We start from the raw sequence: 22,869 nt of genomic DNA, 5'->3' as shown, positions 1-22,869 counted from the left end.
AAAATAAGCTGTAAAGACTCAGCTGATTTTTAATGATTGAAGCAAAAAGTAGTGTGTGGATTCCTGCTTCTTGTGCCCCTCACCTTTTTTTGCTTGAGAAGGAATCATGTAATGTACCTAAGCACCTTTCTAGTAGCAGGTGCACAATACAGATACGATGTATCAGAGCCAATGAATAATTTTCTTTTAAATTATTTCCTAAGGCAAAGCAGTATTACTATAGTATTTAAAAACATATTTCTGGGGCGCCTGGGTGGCTCAGTCGGTTAAGCAGGCCGACTTCGGCTCGGGTCATGATCTCGCGGTCCGTGAGTTCGAGCCCCGTGTCGGGCTCCGTGCTGACAGCTCAGAGCCTGGAGCCTGTTTCAGATTCTGTGTCTCCCTCTCTCTGACCCTCCCCCGTTCATGCTCTGTCTCTCTCTGTCTCAAAAAATGAATAAATGTTAAAAAAAAATTAAAAACATATTTCTTCCAAATACTGGGGGAATTACAATACTTATAATGAGATTCAAGCTACCTTGGCTCTCACACAGGATTACTTACAGTGCCATCTCTGTTTGGGTTTTCTTGCGGGGGACCTGAATGTTTAAAGCTATTGCTGTGTAAAGATGCCTATATTAAGCAGTTTACCTCATGTGCATGTTTGGAAAATGCTTCTGCACTGGTCATCATGCCTGCAGTTTTCTCCTCCAGCTCTCCTAGCCTCTGTCCTCTCTCATCAAGTGCGATCCGGGCTCGAGTCAGCTCTCCCATCACCCCTCCGGCCGCACCCTTCATCCCTTCTATACCACCTGGGCCAGGAATGTGTTGTGCAAGGCTGCGCGATGCTTTTCCTGCTGAAGCTTCCCCGACTGGGAATTCAAGCCATAGTAATTAAAAACACATTGTCAGTAATTCAAATAATTATAATCAAGCTTATCACCAAAGTACTTACATTAAATTCTATCATCATAATTCTCATATAGAGAGAGGTATACTTGGTTCTATCACAGACGTGTATTTGGAGATGTTAGCATTTACCCACCTATGAAAGACATTGAGACTGTGAGGTAACTGTGTTGTTACTGCCTGTCTTCGTGTGTATGTGTATGTGTGTATGCGGGTTCCATGCAATAGGGCATCACTGCCTTTCTTGACATTGCTGAATCAGTTGCTCACAATATAGGCGATTTCATATTTAACCCATATTAGGATAGTTTCAATCTTAGGCCAGTTCATTTGTTTCAACTTCTGCCCAAGTCTTCATTCCTACCATCTCTGCTCATCTTGCTGTCATCCTCTGTAGGCCTCAGTTGTTACTGTTTTAAATTGTGTGTTGGGGGGAAGTAAAATGCTAGAGAACAGGGTCTATGCCTGATGGACACGAGCATACATATGTTGAAATTCTGTTCCTTTATAAAAGGATAATAGTTTCTCTACCATTTACAAAGTTCAGTTTAATTTGAATGAATTTTAAGGAAGTTTTTTATTGAAAGACAGCTATCTTGGTAGAAATTTGGTGAACATTCTCAAGGATGTAACATTAGGCATGGAATTAAGATCTATTGTTTTTTAAATAAGAGACTTACTGAGACACAATTCACATACGTTATATACCACAGTTCAGTGGTTTTCAGTGTACTGACAGAGTCATGCAGCTACCACTACTATCTAATTTTAGTACATTTTCATTACTCCAAAAAGTTTCAACTCTGTGCCCATTAGCAGTCACTCCCTGATCCGTCCTTGTCCCAGTGCCTGGCAACCACTATATGCTTTCTGTCTGTATGGGTTTGCCTATTCTGGACATTTCATGTAAGTGGAATCATATAATATGTGGTCTTTTTTTTGTCTTCCTTCTTTAACTTAACATGGTGTTTTCAAGTATCATTCATGTTGTAGCATGTATCAAACTTCATTTGTTTTTATGGCTGAAAAATATTCCATCATATGGAGGCATCTAGATCTTCTGCTTGGTTAAAAGTTCAAGAGAAAAGGAGTTTTGATCTGCAAGACTAAATAGTGGTGAGATATTCTGGAAAACACATTTTTCTTTCTGAAAATGTTCCCTAGTATCTTTCTACTCCTTTTCAATTATTGTTTGTCAGAGTTTCACTGGAAGAATTTAAAGTAATTTATTCTGTAGCATTGATAAGCCTTGTGTTCTCTGGATAAAGAATCTGTTTCCCAGCAGTGGTTTCAAGGTAGCAGATCCATAAACATTTTTTCCAGAATTCAGTAACTGAATATCTTCACCTGCCTTGTGGGTATGATCTATTTGCAAATGACATATTTATTAGCTTACTATTTGTATGAATTGCATGCAGTATTTTTATTAAACTATTTCCTAATATTAAGTAACTGATTTTATTCATATTTGGTAAAAAATAATTTTCAAGATACAGAAGCAAAAAACCCTAGTCTAGAATTTGAGATCACATATTATATTAAGTTACACACACACACACACACACACACACAGAAACAGGTCTTCTATTTTGTGATACAGCTTCATAATCAGGAGTTTACTCACAGAGCTCTTCTCTGTCAAATGTCTGTCCACTTCCGCCAAAGAGTCCCTTGAGAAAGCCTCTATTTTGAGCTTCTGGTGTCTCTATGGGAATAAACAAATCTCCTAGCATGTCCTGTATCAAATTCAAACAAAAAAGCATTAGAGTAACTAAAAATAAATTAATAATAATAATAATAATAATAAAACATTGTGGAATGTTAAAGCACATAATGAAAAGACAATCTGCTTTCCATATATTTTCCTGGTGATTTTTGCTTTCCTCCCAGTTTTCTCTCTGGCATTTCTTTCTCCACCTCCTTTTCCTCCCCTTCTCCTGTAATTGACATCTTTAAATTTTCATTTTTATGTCCTCTTCTCTTCTCCCCTTTACAGTTAGAAAGCATGAGAAGCAATATATTTACCCTAGGATTAATCTCCACCTGATCAGTGACTCACAATCTGGACTGCTTTTCCTTTTTCAATTACTATAGCCTCTTTCCCGTCTGAACCCCCTTCCTGAACTAAGCATGGACTAACCTATGAAGTAGGAAGCCTTTGGGAGTATGTGGAGGAAGTTTGGATTTATTTTTATATGAAGTACAAAATTAGGAAATGATTCAAGATAAATGAGTCAAAATAGGCAGCATAGTGAGACACAGTTGTTTTCAATATCTGATGTGCTGTAGAATGACTGGAGAAATACCTTGTTAGAAATACAGGTGCTTGAGCTTCATTTCATACCTACTAAATCAGAACCTACATAAATGTTCTTTGGTTATCTATATTTTTAGTGTGCTCTTCAGGTCTTTCTGAAGCAGACCAAAATTTGAGAATCATTGGTATGGAGGAAGGAACTTCAACCAAAAGTCAATAGATGTGTGACCTAATATCAGTTTGTCCATGAACTGCAGCGTGACTCTCTCTCACCTCTTCTCACCAGACCTGCACTCTTCCTCCTGGATCCCTTCTCTTTGGAAGTGGCAGCAACATTTACTTAGCCAGAAACCCAGGGATAATTATTAATCCCTTCCTTTCCCTCACTGCTATATCTAATAACCGTCCAATCCAACTGATTACACTCTTACTATTAAATCCGCTAACTTCTCTCCATTCTCACTGCTAGCTCCCTTATTTTAAGCCACTGTTATTTTTGGCCTTAATTATTAAAAAAAAACCACCTCCTAATTGTTCTCTCAAATTCTTCAAAACTATATGTAACCAGAATATTAGTTTTAATAAACAAATTTGCTAAACCTTTTCCATGACTTCCTGTTCCCCTTGGGATAAATGCCAGATTCCTTAAGGAGCTTACAGGGTGCTCCAAGATCTACTTTTGAATAATTCCCCAGTACTATCCCTCCACCCTTTTCACTAACTCTGCAGTTTATTGGCAGTTTCCTGAACCTCTGGAATTTTTGCATGACACTACTCTGCCAAGAATATCATATCCTTTTTCATTCTCAGCCACCCATCCCTATAGATGACTCTTATTCATCCTTTACAACCTTGTTCTAACTAGCCCTCCTTGCTATCCCATAACCCAGGGGCCCCTGTTCCATGTCTCCTCAGCGCTGGCACAGCCACATATAGACAGTCTTTTTCTGTCAGACAGAGTGCGGTGCTTGTCTGTTGACTTATCTTCCTCCACACTAGCAGGTAGAGACTTGTATCTTAACTAGAACCTAGCCAAGTACCAGGCATATGGTAACCACTCAACAAGCATTTGCTGAATAACAATAATAGGAACATTATTATTTATTTTTAAAACATACTATATTCCAGGCACTGGGCTCAGTTCTTAATTCTCATGACAGTGCTCCAAGGCAGAGCATACAGGTCGGTTAAGCAAAATTCCCAAAGTTATACAAGTGGGCAAAATACAACTTAAATAGTTCAGAGCTTATACTTTCAACCTCTCTATTAAAATGGATGGGTTTTAGTTTTCTGTTTTGTAAAATAAAGGGGTTAAACCAATTAAATCTCTAAGATGCTCTTTTGTAACCGCTTTTAAGTTATCTAAGGTTTTGATAAGCTTTTATATTTATTTTGTTTCAAAGCTCTGCTCACTGCTATGATAAAACACAAATGCCCAATACTAACCCACAGGATATGTATTTATTTTGTATGGCTCTTAAAATTTAGACTTCTTTTTTTAAAAAGTCCATGAACTCCCTGAATTGTTCGCAAGATTTTTGTGTGCACATGCATAGTCCCCACCTTGGAGGGAGAGTTCATAATCTTACAGGGGATTCTCCATAGTAAAAAAACAAACAAACAAACAAACAAACAAAAAAACAACCAACAACAACAACAACAAAAAAAAACCAATAAAATGACCAAACAAAAACTCAACCATTAATATGTATGATCTTTGCATATTCCCCGTCAGTCCCCCTCTTTCTTTCTTTTTTTTTTTCTGTGTATAACTACACCCACACTAAACTTGACAGGGTCACAATGATGAACATATATTCAAAACATCTGGGGAAGGCATATTTATTGCCTGGCCCAATAATATTTAGCTATTAGATATCTCTCTCATTCTCTTTTTACAACCATATCCAATGTGTATTCATAAATGTGCCTGACCTACCTGTAGATTATCACACATCTCTTGGCTGTATGTTAACCGCTGAATTTCAGTAGGAGAGACGAGGTATAACGCTTGGCCTTCATTGGTAAAACAAAATGTCCGTGCTATCCTCATGTCTGTCAGTGGCAAATAATTAACATCCAACATTGGGCGAAGACTAGGTAGGCTGAATGGAAAAAAGCAAATCCACATTTCATATTCACGTTGTTAGAAGCTTTCATTTCTCTGTGTAAAATGTACAGTTCCTTACATAAAAACATTTATTTTTATACCACTATTTAATGTTTGTTTCTTTTTATTCTCTCACATAAAATTATATACACACAAAAAATTATGGGCCTGGTTCTTTCTCTTAATCCACACAGATACTTAGCAAATATGTTTGAAGGGTGGATTAAATGTAGTGGCCAGCAATTTCAGAATACACTCTGTAGCATTTCACAGGTTCCTGCAACCAAAGGTTGCAGTCTTTGGTTATGGGAGAAACATCACCACTAGAAAGTACTTGGTCTACTGTCTCCTTTTAAGGCAAAACTCCCGAGTCTGAGGAGGTTATGCACTGATGAAGACATGGAATGGATCCAGTTCACTGTGCCTGGTCACGGAGTGGCTTTGCTCCCCATTCCTCTACTCCCTCTACACACAGGAAATAAAAATTACCTATGACTTAGGACATCTGCACTGAAGGCATGCTTAGTAAATAAACATGGTTAGGGCTGTACGGGAATGAGAATAAGTTATAAATAATAGATCAGAATTAGGCATAGCTAAATGAATACCTCTCATCTCCAGTGTCTTACCAAATAGCTATAATCTTATCCTTATGTGGTAGCCCAAAATTTTGCTTATTCATCAGAATGTCCCTTTGGATATGGCCACAAGAGCCAGTTTTGCAAACTACTGAAGAAACTGGTCTCATTGCTTTTAAATCACACCTCTAATACCAAAAGGATAAAAAGAGACTTGTCATTAAATCTCCAGCTTTCAAATTGTTCAACTGATTCTGGTGTGCATGATGATTTTAAATTATCCCAGATGATAAAACCAGTACCTTGAAAAAAACGTACTTATTTCTCTTATGAAAGTAGTTTGTTATTACAAGTTAAGCCCTAGAACTTTACAATATAGAATGGGATCTGAAATGTGCACAGTTGGAAAAAGCTTTCCATGAGGTTCTAGCACTATGTTGTCCGATATGGTAGCCACTAGCTACATATGGTTATTGAGCAGTTGATATGTGGTTTGCATGAACTGAGGTATTCTGTAAGTGTAAAATATGTACTGGATTTCAAAGACTTAGTATGTTATGACATTTCAAGTAATTGAGGTCTTTAGGCTGTGAGCCAAAACAAACCCGGTTAAACAGACTTCCATGCTAGAGTCTGTCAAATTAATGGGTGGCGGTGGGGAAGGGATTCCAATGGACTTTTCTGATAAGCTACATTGTTTATGTAGCATAATAAAAGTAAGCGAAGAAAACAAAAATGGTTTAATTATTTCAGGTTGGAAATGGCAAAAAGTAATTTACTTGCTAAGAACCAGGAACCAAGTGCTTTTAAAGCTGAAAAAATAGATTTTTTTCTGTGCAGGGACACTTTATAAGGAAATAGTATCACGTAACTAACAATGGTTTTCACTAAAAGCCCAGTTTGAGAACACATTTATAGATAAGACTCTTGTATCCCTTTTTACTACTTTCTAGGTTTGGGTACATTAGCATGTAAGCAATCAGCTACCTGCCAACTATCAGAAAACTAGGTCTGGAGAAGAATGGACTCAGTAGAGTTAATTTCTGATAGGATCTGGAAATATCTAGGAAAATACTTAGCATGGGAAGATGATCAAAGTCAGGAGCATGCCAATTTGAAGGATTCAGTTCTTCAAGCTACATATTATATATATTACTAAAATCATCCCAAGGTAATTTCCTTCCAAATATTTTTGAGATCCTCAAGAACACATGAAGATTTTCCACTAGGACATAATTAATATTAAAGTAGCCATTACCATGTAAAGCAGTTTTTACATAGAGCAGAGGAAGACAGAGATAGCATCTTAATTCTCCTGTTGCTATGATTCCTGCTGTTTTTTAAACTCTCTATTTTTCATTTTTCAAGCAATCTCCCTCCTCATAAATGTAGATGGCAGCGCATATTTATTTAAATGGAAATTAATTTTCAGATATACTCAGTATCATTTGAGAAAACGAGACTCACTAAAATTTTGCAAAAACAAGGTAAGTAATCACTATCAAACTAAAAATTTCAATTGTGACAACAGTTTAACGTCTTTTAACTTAAAAGAAAAATTTTGAGTGACTAAATGTGAGCTTGGGGAGGAGAGGCTATGTGCGATACACATTTTTTTTTCCCTCAAAACTAAGGCATGTCTAGGAGTTAAGTCCTCATTTTCAAACAAGACTGGAATGATTTTCATGACAAATACTGAAAAATAGTTTGAGAAAGAGAAACAGAAACAGAGAAACAGACAGAACCAGAAATATCTAAGAGAATGAGTAGACAGTAAATGATTTTTTTTATTTTTTTTAAACTTTATGTAGCTACTTTTCCTTGGCTTACATGTCTCCTCTATTAAAGAAAATCTAACAATGAAAACACTCTCGAAAGCCAAGTTTTGCTCTGAACTACTTTCCTGTCCCTCATCTATCTTTTTACCACAGTTTCCTGAAAAAATAATCTATACCAGGGGTTGGCAAACATTTATTAAAGAGCCAGATAGTAAATATTGTAGGTTTTGTAGGCCATATAGTCTGTTATAACTACTCAACTCTGCCTTGTCATGCAAAAGCAGCTAGACTATATGTAAACAAATGGGTGTGGCTGTGTTCCAAAAACTATTTATGAACATTGAAATTTTAATTTCATGTACTTTTCACATATTATGAAATATTCTCTTTGATTTTTTTCAACATTTTAAAATGTAAAATCCATTCTTAGCTTGCCAGCTGTACAATATCAGATTACAGGAAGGGCAGGATAGATACGGCCTGTTGGCTGTAGTTTGTCAACTTTTGATCTATACCACTGTCTCTTTCTCCATTGAAAATTTTGTTTTTGCCTCCACTATGCTTCTAAGATTTGTTTTGCAAGGATCACTAATACCCTACTAGTTGCCAGGCCAGGCCTAGTGTTTTTTCTTCTACTCAAATTCTTTGGCCTCTCTGCTATATCTGACTACCTCTTGACGTTTTCTTGGTGGTCTTCTATTTTTGTTTGGATACTCTTCTATCCTTTTTATTTCATGAAGTTATTCTTCTCCTTTTCCTATATCTCTGATGACTTCTTCTCAATATCCTCTGCTGGATTTTGCTTTTATTCTACTACATAAATATAGAGATATCCCCAAGTTTTTGTACCCAGATCAGTCTATTTCTCCGTTCTTTTTATACTATCTTCTTTGATGATCTCATTCACTGCTGTAACTTTCACTAATGCATTTATATAGATGACTAACAGAGCTGGATCTTCCATATTTTTCTAACAGTCCAAACCTAAAATTGCTTGCCAAACTTCTGTGGGATCACTTAAAAACACCTCACATTCCAAGAATTCATTCTCAAATTTCTCATTTTCAGCTTTTCCAAATTCTCTTATTTCCTGTTTTAATGACATCGCTGCTACCCAGGTTCATTAAATATCTTCAGTTAAATTCTCTTCTAATCCTGTGATTTAATGGCCTCCATTACCTTTCACAATCAGTTTTATATTTAGCAAGTTTTCCTCAATTATCCCTCACATCTGTTTCCACCTTGCTTTCGAGATAGCTAAAACTTTAGTTCAGAAGACCATTTCAAGCTCTTCCTTTATATGTATTTCCCGATGTATAGCTAGAGCAAGTTAAATTCAGCTTTAAAAACAGTATTTCCTATTAACTGATTAATATCAAACTCATTAGCCTGCCATTACAGGTCCTCAATAATTTACCCCAATCTTTCTCTCCAGTTTACTTTCCTCCCAACATCTTGTATTTAATAACATATACCAACTATCTCATGACTTTGATTCTGAGAACTTAGTTTGTGACTAGAAGATTCAATCCTATATTTCCTCTGTTGGAATATACATGTTCATTGTGTTATCATTATTTGTGTATCTGTCTTATCTCCCCAATTTGATAGTAAGCTTTTTAAGGATTAGGACTATGTTTTTACTAATTTTTATATCTTTCATAGGCCTAGTATAATGCTTAACTGTCTCAGTGATTTTTAGAACCAGGTGATGTATTAAAATGAATGACAGTGACTTCTACATAGGTTATATTTATTAAATATTTGTTGAATTCATAAAATAACTAGGTAATTAATTTTGTGTCTCATGAATTTTATTCTAGTTTACTAACAGTATAATGAAATCTCTCAGCTGATAGCACACTAAGGTTGTCAAAGGGCATAAACTTACAGTTACAAGATTAATACCTTCTGGGGGTTTAATGTACAGCATGGTGACTCATAGTTAACAATACTGTATTGTATACTTGATTGCTAGAAGATTAGATCTTAAACTTCTCACCACACACACACACAAATGTAACTATGTGAAGTGATGGATGTGTCAACTAATGTTATTGTGGTAGTCATATATATATGTATATATATATATATATATATACACACATACACACAGAGTGAAATTACTATTATATATATATTGTGTGTGTGTGTGTGTATAATCATTGTGCTGTATACCTTAAACTTACACAGTGTTATATTTCAGTTGTAGTGATGACTTTTAGTATACTGTTCAGTGCTGGTCTCACTTTTTCCTAGACTTGTAACCTGAGGTGATTTAAACTTTAATTTATTAACATATGTAAAATGGAGGATGCAAATAATACTTTGTTTTCCTATGTCCTACAGAAACCATAAGGATCAAATTAAATTCTGTATGTAAAATACTTATGTGGACTATGAAACATAGTAAAAGTAAGTTAATTTCTTTTCCTTAGAGCTTATTCATTTTTATATTTCATGACTAGCATAGTATATGGGAGATACATATGTTCAATAAATGCTTGAATTGTGTGAATGACCAGAAAAATCAGTCTTTCCTTAGATTCCTTGAAATCAATTAAAATATATGTATTTCATTCAGAATGCAAAGCATTTTTAACAAAAAAATAAAAAAAAAAGAGTTTCTTCAAATTGTCAAACAATAAAACATTCACAAACATAATGAAAGAATGATCTCAGTTTGCTTCTTGATTGCACATTACACATATACTTTTCAAAATTGTACCTTATTCACACTGTTGTGATTACCAGACAATTTATAAAGAAGGCAAGTACCTCATTATCATGATATGCCCATTGGCACAAAAGCATGCCAAGCAGGCACTGTTACACATGACCACCACGTCTGCTTGCAGTATAAAAGATGTCTCCGTGATGTTATGAACATAAAGACAAGTCTGAGAAGGCAGTGAGAAGACTTTGGCTTGTTTTTCTGAGCAGATTACTGTATACTGATGATCTCCTGTTTCTTGGGATGGAGAGGGGTAGTTCATGATCAGTTTCCTTCTCCAAGATTTTTCATTTTCATCTATGTTGTTTGGATCCCTCCAAACTTCATATGGCGGTTGCATTAATCCACCAGTTCGGTCCATACAGGAGAATGTTAGCACAGCTCCTTTCAGTGAGAGGAATGTGCCTATAAAAACAATTTCATATCACTGGCATGTGAAATTCTTTCTAAAACAGCTGTTATTCATGGGCAATAAATGCTTTATATTATAATTATTTATAATTTATAGTGCCACAATATTGCAGTAATATACATAAATCAGATTTGCGAGTTCATCAGTTGCAATAACTTGGAATCATAGAATGTTAGATCTAAAAGGGGCCTAAGACATCAACTTGTCAAATCCTTGCATTTTATTATTTATTTACTTTTAAGATTTTATTTTTAAGTAATCTCTACACCCAATGTAAGGCTCAAACTTACCAAGATCAAGAGTCACATACACCCTACCAACTGAGCCAGCCAAGCACCCAAATCCTTTCATTTTATTAATGAGAAGATGGAGGCCCAGATTTGGGCCATGTCAGATGGCAGGTTGGTTGTTGAGCCTGGACTAGAATTCACATTTCCTAATTTCTAATCCAGTATTCTTTTGCTATACTATATAGTCTCCCTTAAAATCCTTTTTTTAAAAGCAAATTTTAGAACATTTATAATTTTCATTTATTGAAATAACTCCAACTGAAAAAACTCATGCCATCTGATTCTATTTCCTTATTTCTTAGGCTCATTTACTAGAAAACGGTTTCTCCTTCTGAAATTGAACACCTGGAATAAATTTCATGAAATTTTGACATATAGAGTTCATGCTAGCAATTTTGATTGTATTATAAAAAAAAAAAAAAACTTCCTTTGGCTCTTACGCAGGCTTATGCATGTTTATATAGAAAAGAAGTTTACTCACCTGGATTCTCCAAGTTTGAATATCCATGCCAAATTATTACCTATGGGCTATTTTTAACCAGTCCAGAATATTATAAACAGGATATTATAAAACTTGGGAGGCAACTTGTGACAGATTGACTTTGGGACATTACCAGACTCCTGTAAGCAACGCCCAAGAGCCTTTTTTTTTCTTTTGTCCTCTGACATCATGTAGAGAGAGTAAGGGGATTAACCTAGGCTAATATTGCCTCAAAAGTGTACATATGACAGACAATTGTAAAAGGAAGGATAATAAATAAAAATACATTCCATTTAAAGTACTTTATAATTTAAAGTGCTTAATCAAATTTAAAATAACGTGTTTAGATGATTTAACATCCCAGTTGTGTTTTAAAATCCACTTTAAAAAGAAGAATCTTGCAAATGTCCTACAAGGGAACTGAAGAAGTTAGGAGAGCAGGATTTGGGCACTTCATCAAGGAATATAAGAACAGCTCTCCCAGTGTTCCGGAAGCGGGGTGGGGGGGGCAGGGGGGATTTCCAAAGCTATGACAAGTGATTTAATTAGAATTCATCTAGGATTCATTCTTCTATAAAGCCACATTTCCTTAATTACCTGTCATGGGATAACTCTTCTAATTATAAATATCTTAGCACCCTCAATTTAGAGATACCCTAAGGTAGGTTAAAAAGATAAGAAATCTACATTTTGGAAGCCATTTTACTTATACCTGATGCTTACAAACTGTCAGCATCAAAATGACAATTTCTCAATAATCTGCCCTTGCCAAAACAGCTGCTTTGTCTCCTAATTTGTGATAAAAAAAATGCTTTGATTATATTCTGTCCATTAGGTTTATACAGGGTTTAAGTTTTTTCAAATATGTATTATTAATCTTTATGACTTGCCATTAATCTTTCCTAACTTAAAGAAAAAAAAAAAACTTAAGTCCAAATTGTAAGCCACTACTATTTCAGAAATACACTTCATTGCAAAGTAAGCTTAAATTTAAGGTCCTGTATAATAAGATCTTCACAGTTCAGTCTATGGTAAATAATTCACCCACAAGTAATTAGGACTTTCCTCTTGAAGGAGGTCTCACTGGCTGGAAGTATACCTTACTCCAGCTTTCCACAATGGCAGCCTACCCTACTACAACCTTCACTTATATTTATTGAGGACTTACTATGTGTTCTAGGTTCTGTTTTAGGGAATATAATAGTGAATAAAACAGAGATAAATCTCTACTTTCCTAGAGTTTATTTTAGATGATAGAGATAGACCATATATGATAACTAAGTATATATATGAGATATTAGACACTGATAAATACTAAGGAAAAAAATAAAGCAGGAAAGGAGATAAGAACTCTAGGGGAAAGGTATGATTAAATTTTAATAGAGTAGAAGGTGTTACAGACTAAATGTTTCTATCTCTCCCCTCTCTCAAATTCTTAGGTTGAAGACTTAACCCCCAGTGTGGATGTACTTGGAGATGGGGCCTCTAAGGTTAAATGAGGCCATAGGGTAGGGCCATCATCTGATAGAATTAGTGTCCTTAAAACAAGAGACACCAGAGTTTGTTCACTCTTTCTGGACACAGAAGAAACACTATGAGAACACAGTGTACAGGCAGCTCTCTACAACTCAAAGAGAGAGCTCTCACCAGATACCAACACTGCTGGGACACTGGTTTGGGATTTTCAGTCTGCAGAAGTGTGAGAAAATAAATTTCTGTTATTTAAGCCACCCTCTCTGTGGTATTTTGTTATGGTGTCTTGAGCAGACTAATATAGAAGAGAAGGCTTCTTTGCTTCATACTGTGAGAATCAAGACTCAGGAAACCAGCACAAAATGCTGATATACTGACTACTGGTCAGATATCTGATTATCTTTCATCTCTGAACCAGGAGTCTTTTATCTTCTATCAACATTCATAAAACTGGAAACCTAACTTTATCAGCTTGCAAATAAAGTAGAATCTCAAACTCTTTTCAGATCTTGACTTTCTAGAGCAGCAAAGGGCAGACTTAGAGATGATGAGATCAGAGAGATCAGAGATGGATCTAGGTTATAAAGCGTCTTGTAGAACACAGTAAAGACTCAGACTTTTACTTGGTATAAGGAAGATTCTGAGAATAGAGTGATGTAATCTAATTTTCACTTAACATGATCACTCTTTCTGCTGGCCATATTCCAAAGGGAGAACAGTTAAGAGGTTACTACAATAAATCAAGGCAAGGAAAGGATAAAAGTTTCTTCCAATCAGGTGGTAACAATAGAAGTGGTAAGCAATGGTCAGAATCTGAGGATACTATAAAAGTCAAGCCAACTGAATTTGCTAATAAATTAGATTCAGAGTGTGAAAGAAACAGTGGTCCAGGATGATTCTAATGTTACTGACGAGAGAAATTGGAAGGATGGAATTGTCATGAACAGATGTGGTAATGAATATGGGAGAAAGGATAGGAAACCAGGAACTCGATTTTGGACATGGTAAGTTTGAGACGATTAATCCAAGTGGATGTCAAGTAACTGGATATCTATGTCAGAAATTTGGAGACAATTCCAGACTATAAATAAAAAATATATAGCCCATTAAATTTTCAATGGCATTTAAAGTCATGAGGCAGGTTTAAAGTCATTTTGTCCTCGAATGTAAATAGAAAACAGAAAAGGTTTGAGTCCGTCTTTGGGCATTCTTATGTTTTAAGTCTAGTGAAATGAGGAGGAACCAGTAAAGTGGACTGAGAAGGAATGGCTACAAAGGTAGGAGGAAAAGTAAGCAAATATACTGTTCTGGAATCCAAGTGAAGTGTTTTTAAGGTAGGGACAACGGTAAACTTGGTAATATGTTGCTGATATGTCAAGTAATACATGGCCTGACAACTGACCATTGGATTGAGCCATGAGGTCAGTGGTGACCAGACAAAGGTTTTTATTGATTGGTATGGGAGAAAGCTTGTTTAGAATGGAGCCTAGAGAGAATGAAAGAATAAAATTGGAAATCGTGAATATAAAAAAACATTTCAAAGATTTTGCATTAAAGAAAAAGAAATGAAATGGAGCATTATAGAGGGATAGATTCAAGACAGAGTGTCTCTCTTTTATTTACTCATTTACTCACTTACTTTTAGATTTTAAGTAATCTCTACACCCACTGTGGGGCTCAAACTCACAACCCAAGATCAAGAGTTGCATGCTGTACCGACTGAGCCAGCCAAGCACCCCAAGTTTTTCTCCTTTAATGGGAGAAAGAACAGCATGTTTATTTGCTGATCTAGCAGAAAGATAAGTATTTATTATCACTATAATTACACAATTAGGTATAAATGCAAATATAATTATATAAAGGAAACAGGAAAAGTTGCTGGATTGACTTTGAGTATACAAGTAGAGAAGTTGGCCACGTTGGGAGCTTACACAGTTTAGTCATAATAACAGGAGAGAATACAGAGACCACGGAGATATAAGCAGACAGGTTGGTAGATGTGGTGTTTGAAGTTATCTGCTTGTTTCAATTTTCTCAGTAAAAGAGGATACATGGTCATTAGCTGACATTGAAAATAGTGGAGGAGGTATTTGAGGTTTGAGGAGAGTGGAGAAAATATATGATTGTTTGAGAGTGTGGAAGAGAGGATATTACCCAGCAGCATAGGAACCTACTTGAAGTTATTGGTGATTTATTTCAAAATGAGACTATTTATTGTGGTTATGTTTTTCTCCAGCCATGGTCAGCTGCACAGGCATATAAATAAGCAGGGAGAAATAAATTTAACCAGGATTGTAATTAAGCTGAATTTGCATGTGTGATATTGTGATTTATAATAAACATTTATTTTGGTCTTTATTCTGTATCTGGCACTGAGCTGCTAAAACCTTTGGAATTTCCTCAAGGAGGAGAAAAACACAGGTGTCTTTTATTATGTTAATGAGGTGACTTTTGGATCTTACCCAAGGATAGGGGCTGGTTGCCAGAGGAACCAGCTGTGTTTAGAGGGTTGGTACCTTTAGTCCCATCCCTTCCCAATCTCCGGAGAGGAGGGGCCTGGAGATTGAATTCAACCAATGATCAATGATTTAGTCAATCATGCCTAAGTAATGAAGCCTCCATAAAAACCCAAAAGGAAGGGCTTTGAAGAGCTTCCGGGTTTGTGAAAAGGTGTTAGTGCAGGGAGACTGCCGCTCCTGGAGAGGGTATGGAAACTCTGTGTTCTTTTCCACATACCTTACCCACGCATCTCTTCCACGTGGATGTTCATCTGTATCCTTTCATAATAAACTGGTAAATGGTAAGTAAACAGTTTTCCTGAGTTCTGTAAGCCACTCTAACAAATTAATTGAATGAACCCAAAGAGGGGGTTGTGGGAACCTCAGATTTATAGCCAATGTGTCAGAAGCACAGGTGACAAACTAGACTGGTGATTGACATCTAAAGGAAGGAGAGGGAGCAGTTTTGTGGGAATGAGTTCTTAACCTGTGGAATCTGACAATTATCTCCAGATAGTGTCAGGATTGAGTTAAACTGTGGGACACTCAGCTGGTGTTGCAAAGACCTGCTTCTTATGGGGAAAAACCTCTCCACATGTGGTGTCAGAAGTGTTGTGAGTGTGGAAGCAGTTTGAAAGAGGCACACAGAAGAAACACACAGAAGGAGGAAGCACTGTGTTTTTCCCTGCACAGGAGTAAAGAATTGTAGATTTTTCCATCCTAGCCTATGTAAAGTGGCATTTGTAGAATCAGCATCACCTGGAAGCTTGTTAAAAATGCAAATCCTCAGACCCCACCCCGGACCTGTTTAATTAGAAACTCTGAGGGTGGGGACCAATAATCTGTGTTGTAACAAACCTTCCAAGTGATTCTGATACAGGCTAAGGCATAACTACAGGGAATGGATAACCTTAAGGTGCTTTTCCACTCTAAAATTCAATGATTGAGTACAGCTCAAATTTCCATATCATTGAATAGAATTTGCTGTCAAGACAACCACAGTAAATTAAAGTGAAAAGATTCCTTAAAAAAAGAGTTGGCTTTTCTTTATTGAGAGGTTTTTGATTACTGATTCAATCTCCTTAGTAGTTATAGATCTGCTCAGACTTTTTATTTCTTTATGATTCAGTCTTGGTATGTTATATGTTTCCAGGAATTTATCCATTTCTTTTAGGTTGTCTGGCTTATTTGCATATAATTGTTCATAGTAGTCTCTTATGATCTTCTAATTAGGCTTTCTCTCTTTTCCATGGTTATTTGTAAAACACATTGGAAACCAGCTTCATAGTTTTCTCTGTTGTATACCTCTTTTTTAAAAAAATACTTTTTTTTAGAGCACTTGTAGGTTTACAGAAAATTGAGCAAGTAGTACAGAGAGCTCCCATATGACCCCTTTGTCCTTTATTAACATCTTGTATTAATGTGGTACATTTGTTACAATTGGTGAGCTGGTATTGATATTAACTAAAGTCTGGAAGGAAGAGAAGAATAATGACATAGAAGAAAATTGGAGAAGACAGGTTCCCATTATATATCTTTAAATGAGGAAAAGCTTTGCAACTACTTACTAACTAGATACCACATTATTAAGTTAAATCTATACTTATTTTGTAATTTGCCATCATTTTTAGTCTATGTCTGTTTGCTAAGAATGCTAAAGGACTTCCCTACAATATTGAGAGATCTGTTAAGTCAGTTCCAGAGAATGTTTATTTCTAAGCTTGTGAAATAGAAAACCACATTTTTTAGAATATCTCTTAAAAAACTGTCTTTCACTTATGGTTGTAAACTTTTGTACACAAGAGATAAATTTTCACCTTTAAACTTGTGAGGAATGCCTGGCACATATTAGGTGTCCAATATGTATAACGATTTATTGAGTTAAATAGTGGATTGAATTAATGTTTAATAATTCATTGTGACCTCACTAATCTGGCTTTAACTCAACCAATATAAGAGAATTGTGCATATTTCCTTAAAATAAGGAATGTAGTAAAAGATGTTTTCTCATCGTGAAATATGTTTACAATTAAAATACAGTGATCCTAGCAGATTAACTTTTAAAATACAATGCATTTTATGGGCTGAATTGTGTCTCCACCAAATTCATGTGTTGAAGGCCTAGAACCCAGTACCTCAGAAGGTACAACCTTTAAAGAAGCGATTAAGAGGAAGTTGTTAGGGTGGCCCCTAATCCAAACTGGTGTCTGTCTAAGAAAAAGTTAGCATACACAGGGAGACACTAGGGGTACATGCACACTGAAGGACAGCCATGTGAACACATGGCACCTTTGGTGATCTGCAAGCCAATGAGAGAAGCCTCAGAAGAAACCAAATCTGTTGACTCCTTAATCTTGGATCTCTAGTCCCCAGAAGTGTGAGAAGATCAACTTCTGTTATTTAACACATACACATACACATAAATACGTTTATCTAAATTTGCCAGACTAGTAGAGAGCTGACTATTCCACCTACATTAAGTAAATATCTATAAGAATTTAGTACACCAGTTAACAAAGAAAACAAAACTCTCTCTAACATGGCATACCACATATATTTATTCTTTTAAAATAAAATTCCTTATCCTATATATTAATAAAATTCCTTTTTTTTTACCTAAAAACTGTCTGAAAAACATTTCTTATCATACATAGGAAATACAAAGCAAAAGTTATTGAGAACAAAATTTTAAATGTTCAAAGGAATTGTGTGAGGAATCACATTCATCTCTTTGAAAAGAAAAAAAGATAATTCAAGTAGGAAGAAGATACTTTGCTTTAAGAAGAACATATGCTTTAGCAACAGTACTCATAACTTAGGTCAAATTTTTCAGGCACTAGGATAAAAAGGAAAGAAATTGTGTGGTATGCTTTTGAAACAAGATGGAAAGTTTACTGAAGATTTTCGAAAGCTATGTAGTGCTTCTAGCTTAATTGTTCTGAATTTGTCAGGGATGGTATAGGCTCTGCTCTGGCCTAGAACTTTGGAGAAATACTTCATTAAATACTTTAACTTTTGCATTAAGGTTTTCCTTAGTGCTTTTCAGAAACTTTTTCCCCAAGGCATTGTTTAGGTGGACAGTTATACAGTTTACTACCATAGAAATGATTATACTATTTTATCCTAATGAATGGTAAGTTGCTATATGACAAATGTTGAGATAGTATATGATTTATGAAATTCTCAATAGTTTCCAACATACAGAATACTTATAGTCTTCCAGATCAATACAAATTAATGTTATACATTATCTTATGTCAAAATGTGAAAAATAGCAATTAAGGAATAAAACAAGAACTCTTACCACTTGGAAATACCATGACTGGTTCTGTAAATCTTTGCTCATCTGCTGAAGGTAGGTTCAGGGAGATGATTAACACCATTCCCAGACTAGTTCCAACAAACAAACAAGGGGAGACTGTAGAGTCATTTTTCCGAGCAAAAGACTCCATGAAGTATAGTGCTGTAATTGCTTCTTTAGAATCTTTGTCAATACTGGAGATGCTCGAACTTCTAGAACGATTATAGGAATTCTCTCGGCTTTCTATGGATGTTTAGAAGAACAAAAATTAAGTTAGTGTATTTCTATAAGAAGTAAAGTCAGACTTCATACATGAAAAACAAAATTATGAGAGGGAAGTAGAATTTGGTTCCTTGTTAACTGATCTGGAAGACAGCTTGTCCCATTCACCAGCTTATTTTGATAATGAAGAGACTGAAGTCCAGAAGTATAAATCATAAACTTAGGCAGAGCTGGGACCAGAACTTGGGACTCCAGAGTTCCAGGTCACCATGTTTTTTCCCCTACATTACCTCCTCTATTAGTTGAAATTTTCTAATCTGGGGAAAAAATATTTAGTCTAAGTAGTAAAGGTTACAAGAATTTCTGGTACCATTTTAATTATGCTTCTGTACCTCAATTATTGAAAATATTCCTAATGATTTCTTGGCAATTCCCTCTTACGGACAAAATTATGACTACTTACCTGAAAGGTCACAAATGTTCTGTGGTGAATACATGTCCCTAACTAACACAATTTTTGGTTTTGCTATATTTGGAGTAACTATAGTTGTAAAAATTGGAGTATTTACCAAGGCCAAAGAACAAATGTCGTATCCCTGAACTACTTTCAGGTTACCTACCTTGAATCCAAATCCAGTTGTAACTTTTCCTAGGACCAGATCAGAAGCTATAGACCGTGCCATCTCATTGTTAATGGTAATCTTTCTGAGGGGGCTTCAGCCCACCTACAGGAAGCAGGATAGTTGCAAGTTTTCCTGCTCATCAACACTCATACATGTGCACACTCCAACAAGCATAAACTCATCCTCAGTTAAAGGAATTCGAGGCAGGTTTTGTTCTTATAATTGCTCTGGAATACAAGTTCCTCATATTCCTTTTTTTCTACATATTCATGCCTTCCTTTATAGGTACAAGTGTGACTCATTTTTATAAAAAGAGTTAAATATAAGTTCCTTAGATTATCCTTTTTCTAGAAAGACAAATATAGTATTCCTAATTTCCCCCTTATATCCCTCAGCAAGTTTGTAAAAATAATTATTCGTAATAGAATTTAGAGATGAGAGGGAGCTTGGATATAATCTATATAACTTTATAGATTTAGAGACCGAGATATAGAGTTAAGCAATTTCCCCAGAATCCAGTACAAATTAGAGGCAGAAATGTCTGAAAGTCAAAATTCTCAACTCTCAAGCCAGTGATTAAGAGTGCTATTTCTATAACCTTTACATTTTGCTTTTATTATACAAATCCTAGCTAAAATGCTTTCAAAGTTTTTTCATTCATAGTGCATCAACATTCAAGGTTGTTACTCACAGACACCTATGAGAGAGATAAATTCATTATTTGCATGTCAATGAACCAGATTTAGTATGGTATAATTAAAATAGTTTTTAAATTAAAATTTTTGAATAATAATATAGGTCATTACTATCAAATTTATTGAGGGGTGGTAAATGGGGAATTACTTTATAGACTAGAATTACCATAGAAAATCTTCCTAAGATTATTTTTTCCATATCTTTCCCTAAAGTTGTCAGCAAGACAGTAGCCACTAAGTTAGAAGATTCCTTTTTTCCTCCCTGTCTAAAACTTTCTGGCCTTCTAGCTCTTATACTTTAATCCCTGCTCCAATACTCATTCCACTAATAAGCACTTAATCGTTTAAACATATGAAGATGAAGATTGCAAACTTAAGAACTTAAGATCTTGCCTTTTTCTTGGTCACATTCACTTGACAGTTGAGGAAATTAGGGTTGCAAGACATTAAATAACTACAGATAGAGACACTAAAAGCTCACCATTGAGATGGAAGGAAACTGTTGCTGGGGGTCTTGAGAACAAATTAAAGCATAGGTCTCCCTTTGTACAAGAGAAGGTGTCTACCAATAAGCAGAGCCATCCTGGTTTTAGAGATGAAGAAGGAGGTGTAGCGAGGAATGGATTCGGAATCATGGCCACAGTTTGACCAATTTCTCAGTTACTCATTGCTGAGAGCTGACTATAGTTTTAAATATCTTTTACATGTAATTTACATCCCTTGTCCTCTAGCTCCCATTATTATGGTATATCAAATTTTAATTGTATCCACAAAAATTTGTATGTTTAACTCACCTTCTGCTGTGACTGGTAAAGAAATTTCCATGCAAGCAGCTGATTGTGCTTTCCGAAATGGTGGTCTTCCAGGACCCCAGCGATTTACTTTTGAAACATCAGCACTAGACAGACGTTTTCCAGAACTGCAACTCTGAGAGGTTGGACTTGTGCAGTGTCCGTTTACATGATCTGTACCAGGAGGAAGAAGGCAGCATAAATACCATAATTAAATCTTCATATATAAAGGAATCTGAATGTGTAGATTAGTAAATGAAGAGTGATAATTCATTTTTTTCAAAACATACAAAGATGGCTAAGTCCTCACTATTTTAAGAGTTAGTCACATTTTCAGTAGTTAGCCAAAAACTTCATACGATTTTTATTAAACATAAGTTCATTTTTAATATTTGACTGTTAACATAGTTTAAAATTTATTGTCTCCATTAAGTATTTTATCATTTAATGGCAGTACAAAATAGGTTATAGTATTCAACTTTCTTTTGCATAATTTAAATATGCACCTATTTATATAAGTTTTGGAAGCAACTCAAGTGCTTGGAGTTTAAAATATAGAATGGAAGTATCTTACTGTGCAGTTGAAAATGGTACTTAAGAATAATGACTCTTAAGCCAGACTGCCTGGGCTCAAATCCTAATTCTACCATTTACAAAATATACAAATTATTGTAGTCCTCCATACTTTAATCTCCTTTTCTGTAAGTTGGGAATATTATCTACTTCACGGATATTTTGCGATAATTCATGTCACATGCCAGAACACTTCTTAGTATATGGTAAATTCTGAACAAAAATTATTATGGTCATTCTCATTCCAGACAAATAGTACTATTTACTTAGAGCTCATGAGTTTAGCTCCGTTGTGATAGAACTTAAAAACCTGTAAATAATAGCACTAAAAATAGGTCTTATTTTTTCAATCCTGATATATAATATTTGAAACATCATCTCATAGTTCTGCAATATTCAGAATACATTTTAAAATGTGCTTTGGACATTCAAAGGATAATAGAGTTAAATGGAGAAGAATCATGTTTAATGTCCATGTGGTACTAAGTGTCCACTCCATTATAGCTTTTCTGTATTATAGAATTTGAAAAGTGTCCATTTTCTGGATATCCTTGAACTAGTGCAAGCATGACAATTAGGTCTTACCATTTATATACATTAGTGTTTCTTTTACTATTTTCAAAAAGAAGAGTTAGCATTTATCAAATATTTAAATGCGACACTATATAAACATTACCCATTTAATTTTTTTGAGGGGGGGGTGTGAAAAATGGGAGAGGCGGAGAGAGAATCTTAAGCAGGCTCCATGCCCAGTGATTGTGACACAATGACCTGAGCAGAAATCAAGAGTTGGCTGCTTAACTGACTGAGCCACCCAGGTGCCCTAACACTACCCATTTAAGGTTAATAACAGCCCTACAGGGTAGATCCTTTATTATCCTGATTTTGCAGCTGAGGAAACTGAAGCTCAGAAAAAAGGGTTTGGATACTTTGGAAAAGTATCTAATAATATATAAATAGTATTCATGGGGGCAGAATTTGGATCCAGATTTTCTCACTTACTGTGTATATACTTAAAAACTGGCCACAGGGCCACTTTAAAATATTTTGGTAAGGGATAGTTTTGAAGACACATATAGTAGGGTTTAGGAGCAGCCTGTGTAATGCGTATTGAGATCCAAGTCTTTTGGGGCCAGTCATCTTCTGTATTAACACAGATTTCAGA

The 22,869-nt window shown here is 35.4% G+C and overlaps 1 protein-coding gene across 2 annotated transcripts in view; it reads right to left on the bottom strand.

The window, feature by feature from the left end:
- STXBP5L (syntaxin binding protein 5L) overlaps positions 1 to 22,869 on the bottom strand; it is a 377,830-nt gene that overhangs the window by 5,816 nt on the left and 349,145 nt on the right. For both annotated transcript variants that reach the window (XM_049628234.1, XM_049628235.1), the window contains 6 exons: positions 21,135 to 21,305; positions 18,804 to 19,043; positions 10,390 to 10,750; positions 5,085 to 5,250; positions 2,513 to 2,624; positions 631 to 851 (listed from right to left, as the gene is read on the bottom strand). In XM_049628234.1, coding sequence (XP_049484191.1) covers positions 631 to 851; positions 2,513 to 2,624; positions 5,085 to 5,250; positions 10,390 to 10,750; positions 18,804 to 19,043; positions 21,135 to 21,305 — 1,271 coding nt within the window. The remainder of the gene's footprint in view (positions 1 to 630; positions 852 to 2,512; positions 2,625 to 5,084; positions 5,251 to 10,389; positions 10,751 to 18,803; positions 19,044 to 21,134; positions 21,306 to 22,869) is intronic.

The sequence above is a fragment of the Panthera uncia genome, chromosome C2 (assembly GCF_023721935.1).
Source record: "Panthera uncia isolate 11264 chromosome C2, Puncia_PCG_1.0, whole genome shotgun sequence".
In the NCBI taxonomy this organism is placed as follows: Eukaryota; Metazoa; Chordata; class Mammalia; order Carnivora; family Felidae; genus Panthera; species Panthera uncia.
Note: the sequence above shows the minus strand (reverse complement) of the source record. Positions and strands in the feature narration are given on the sequence as shown.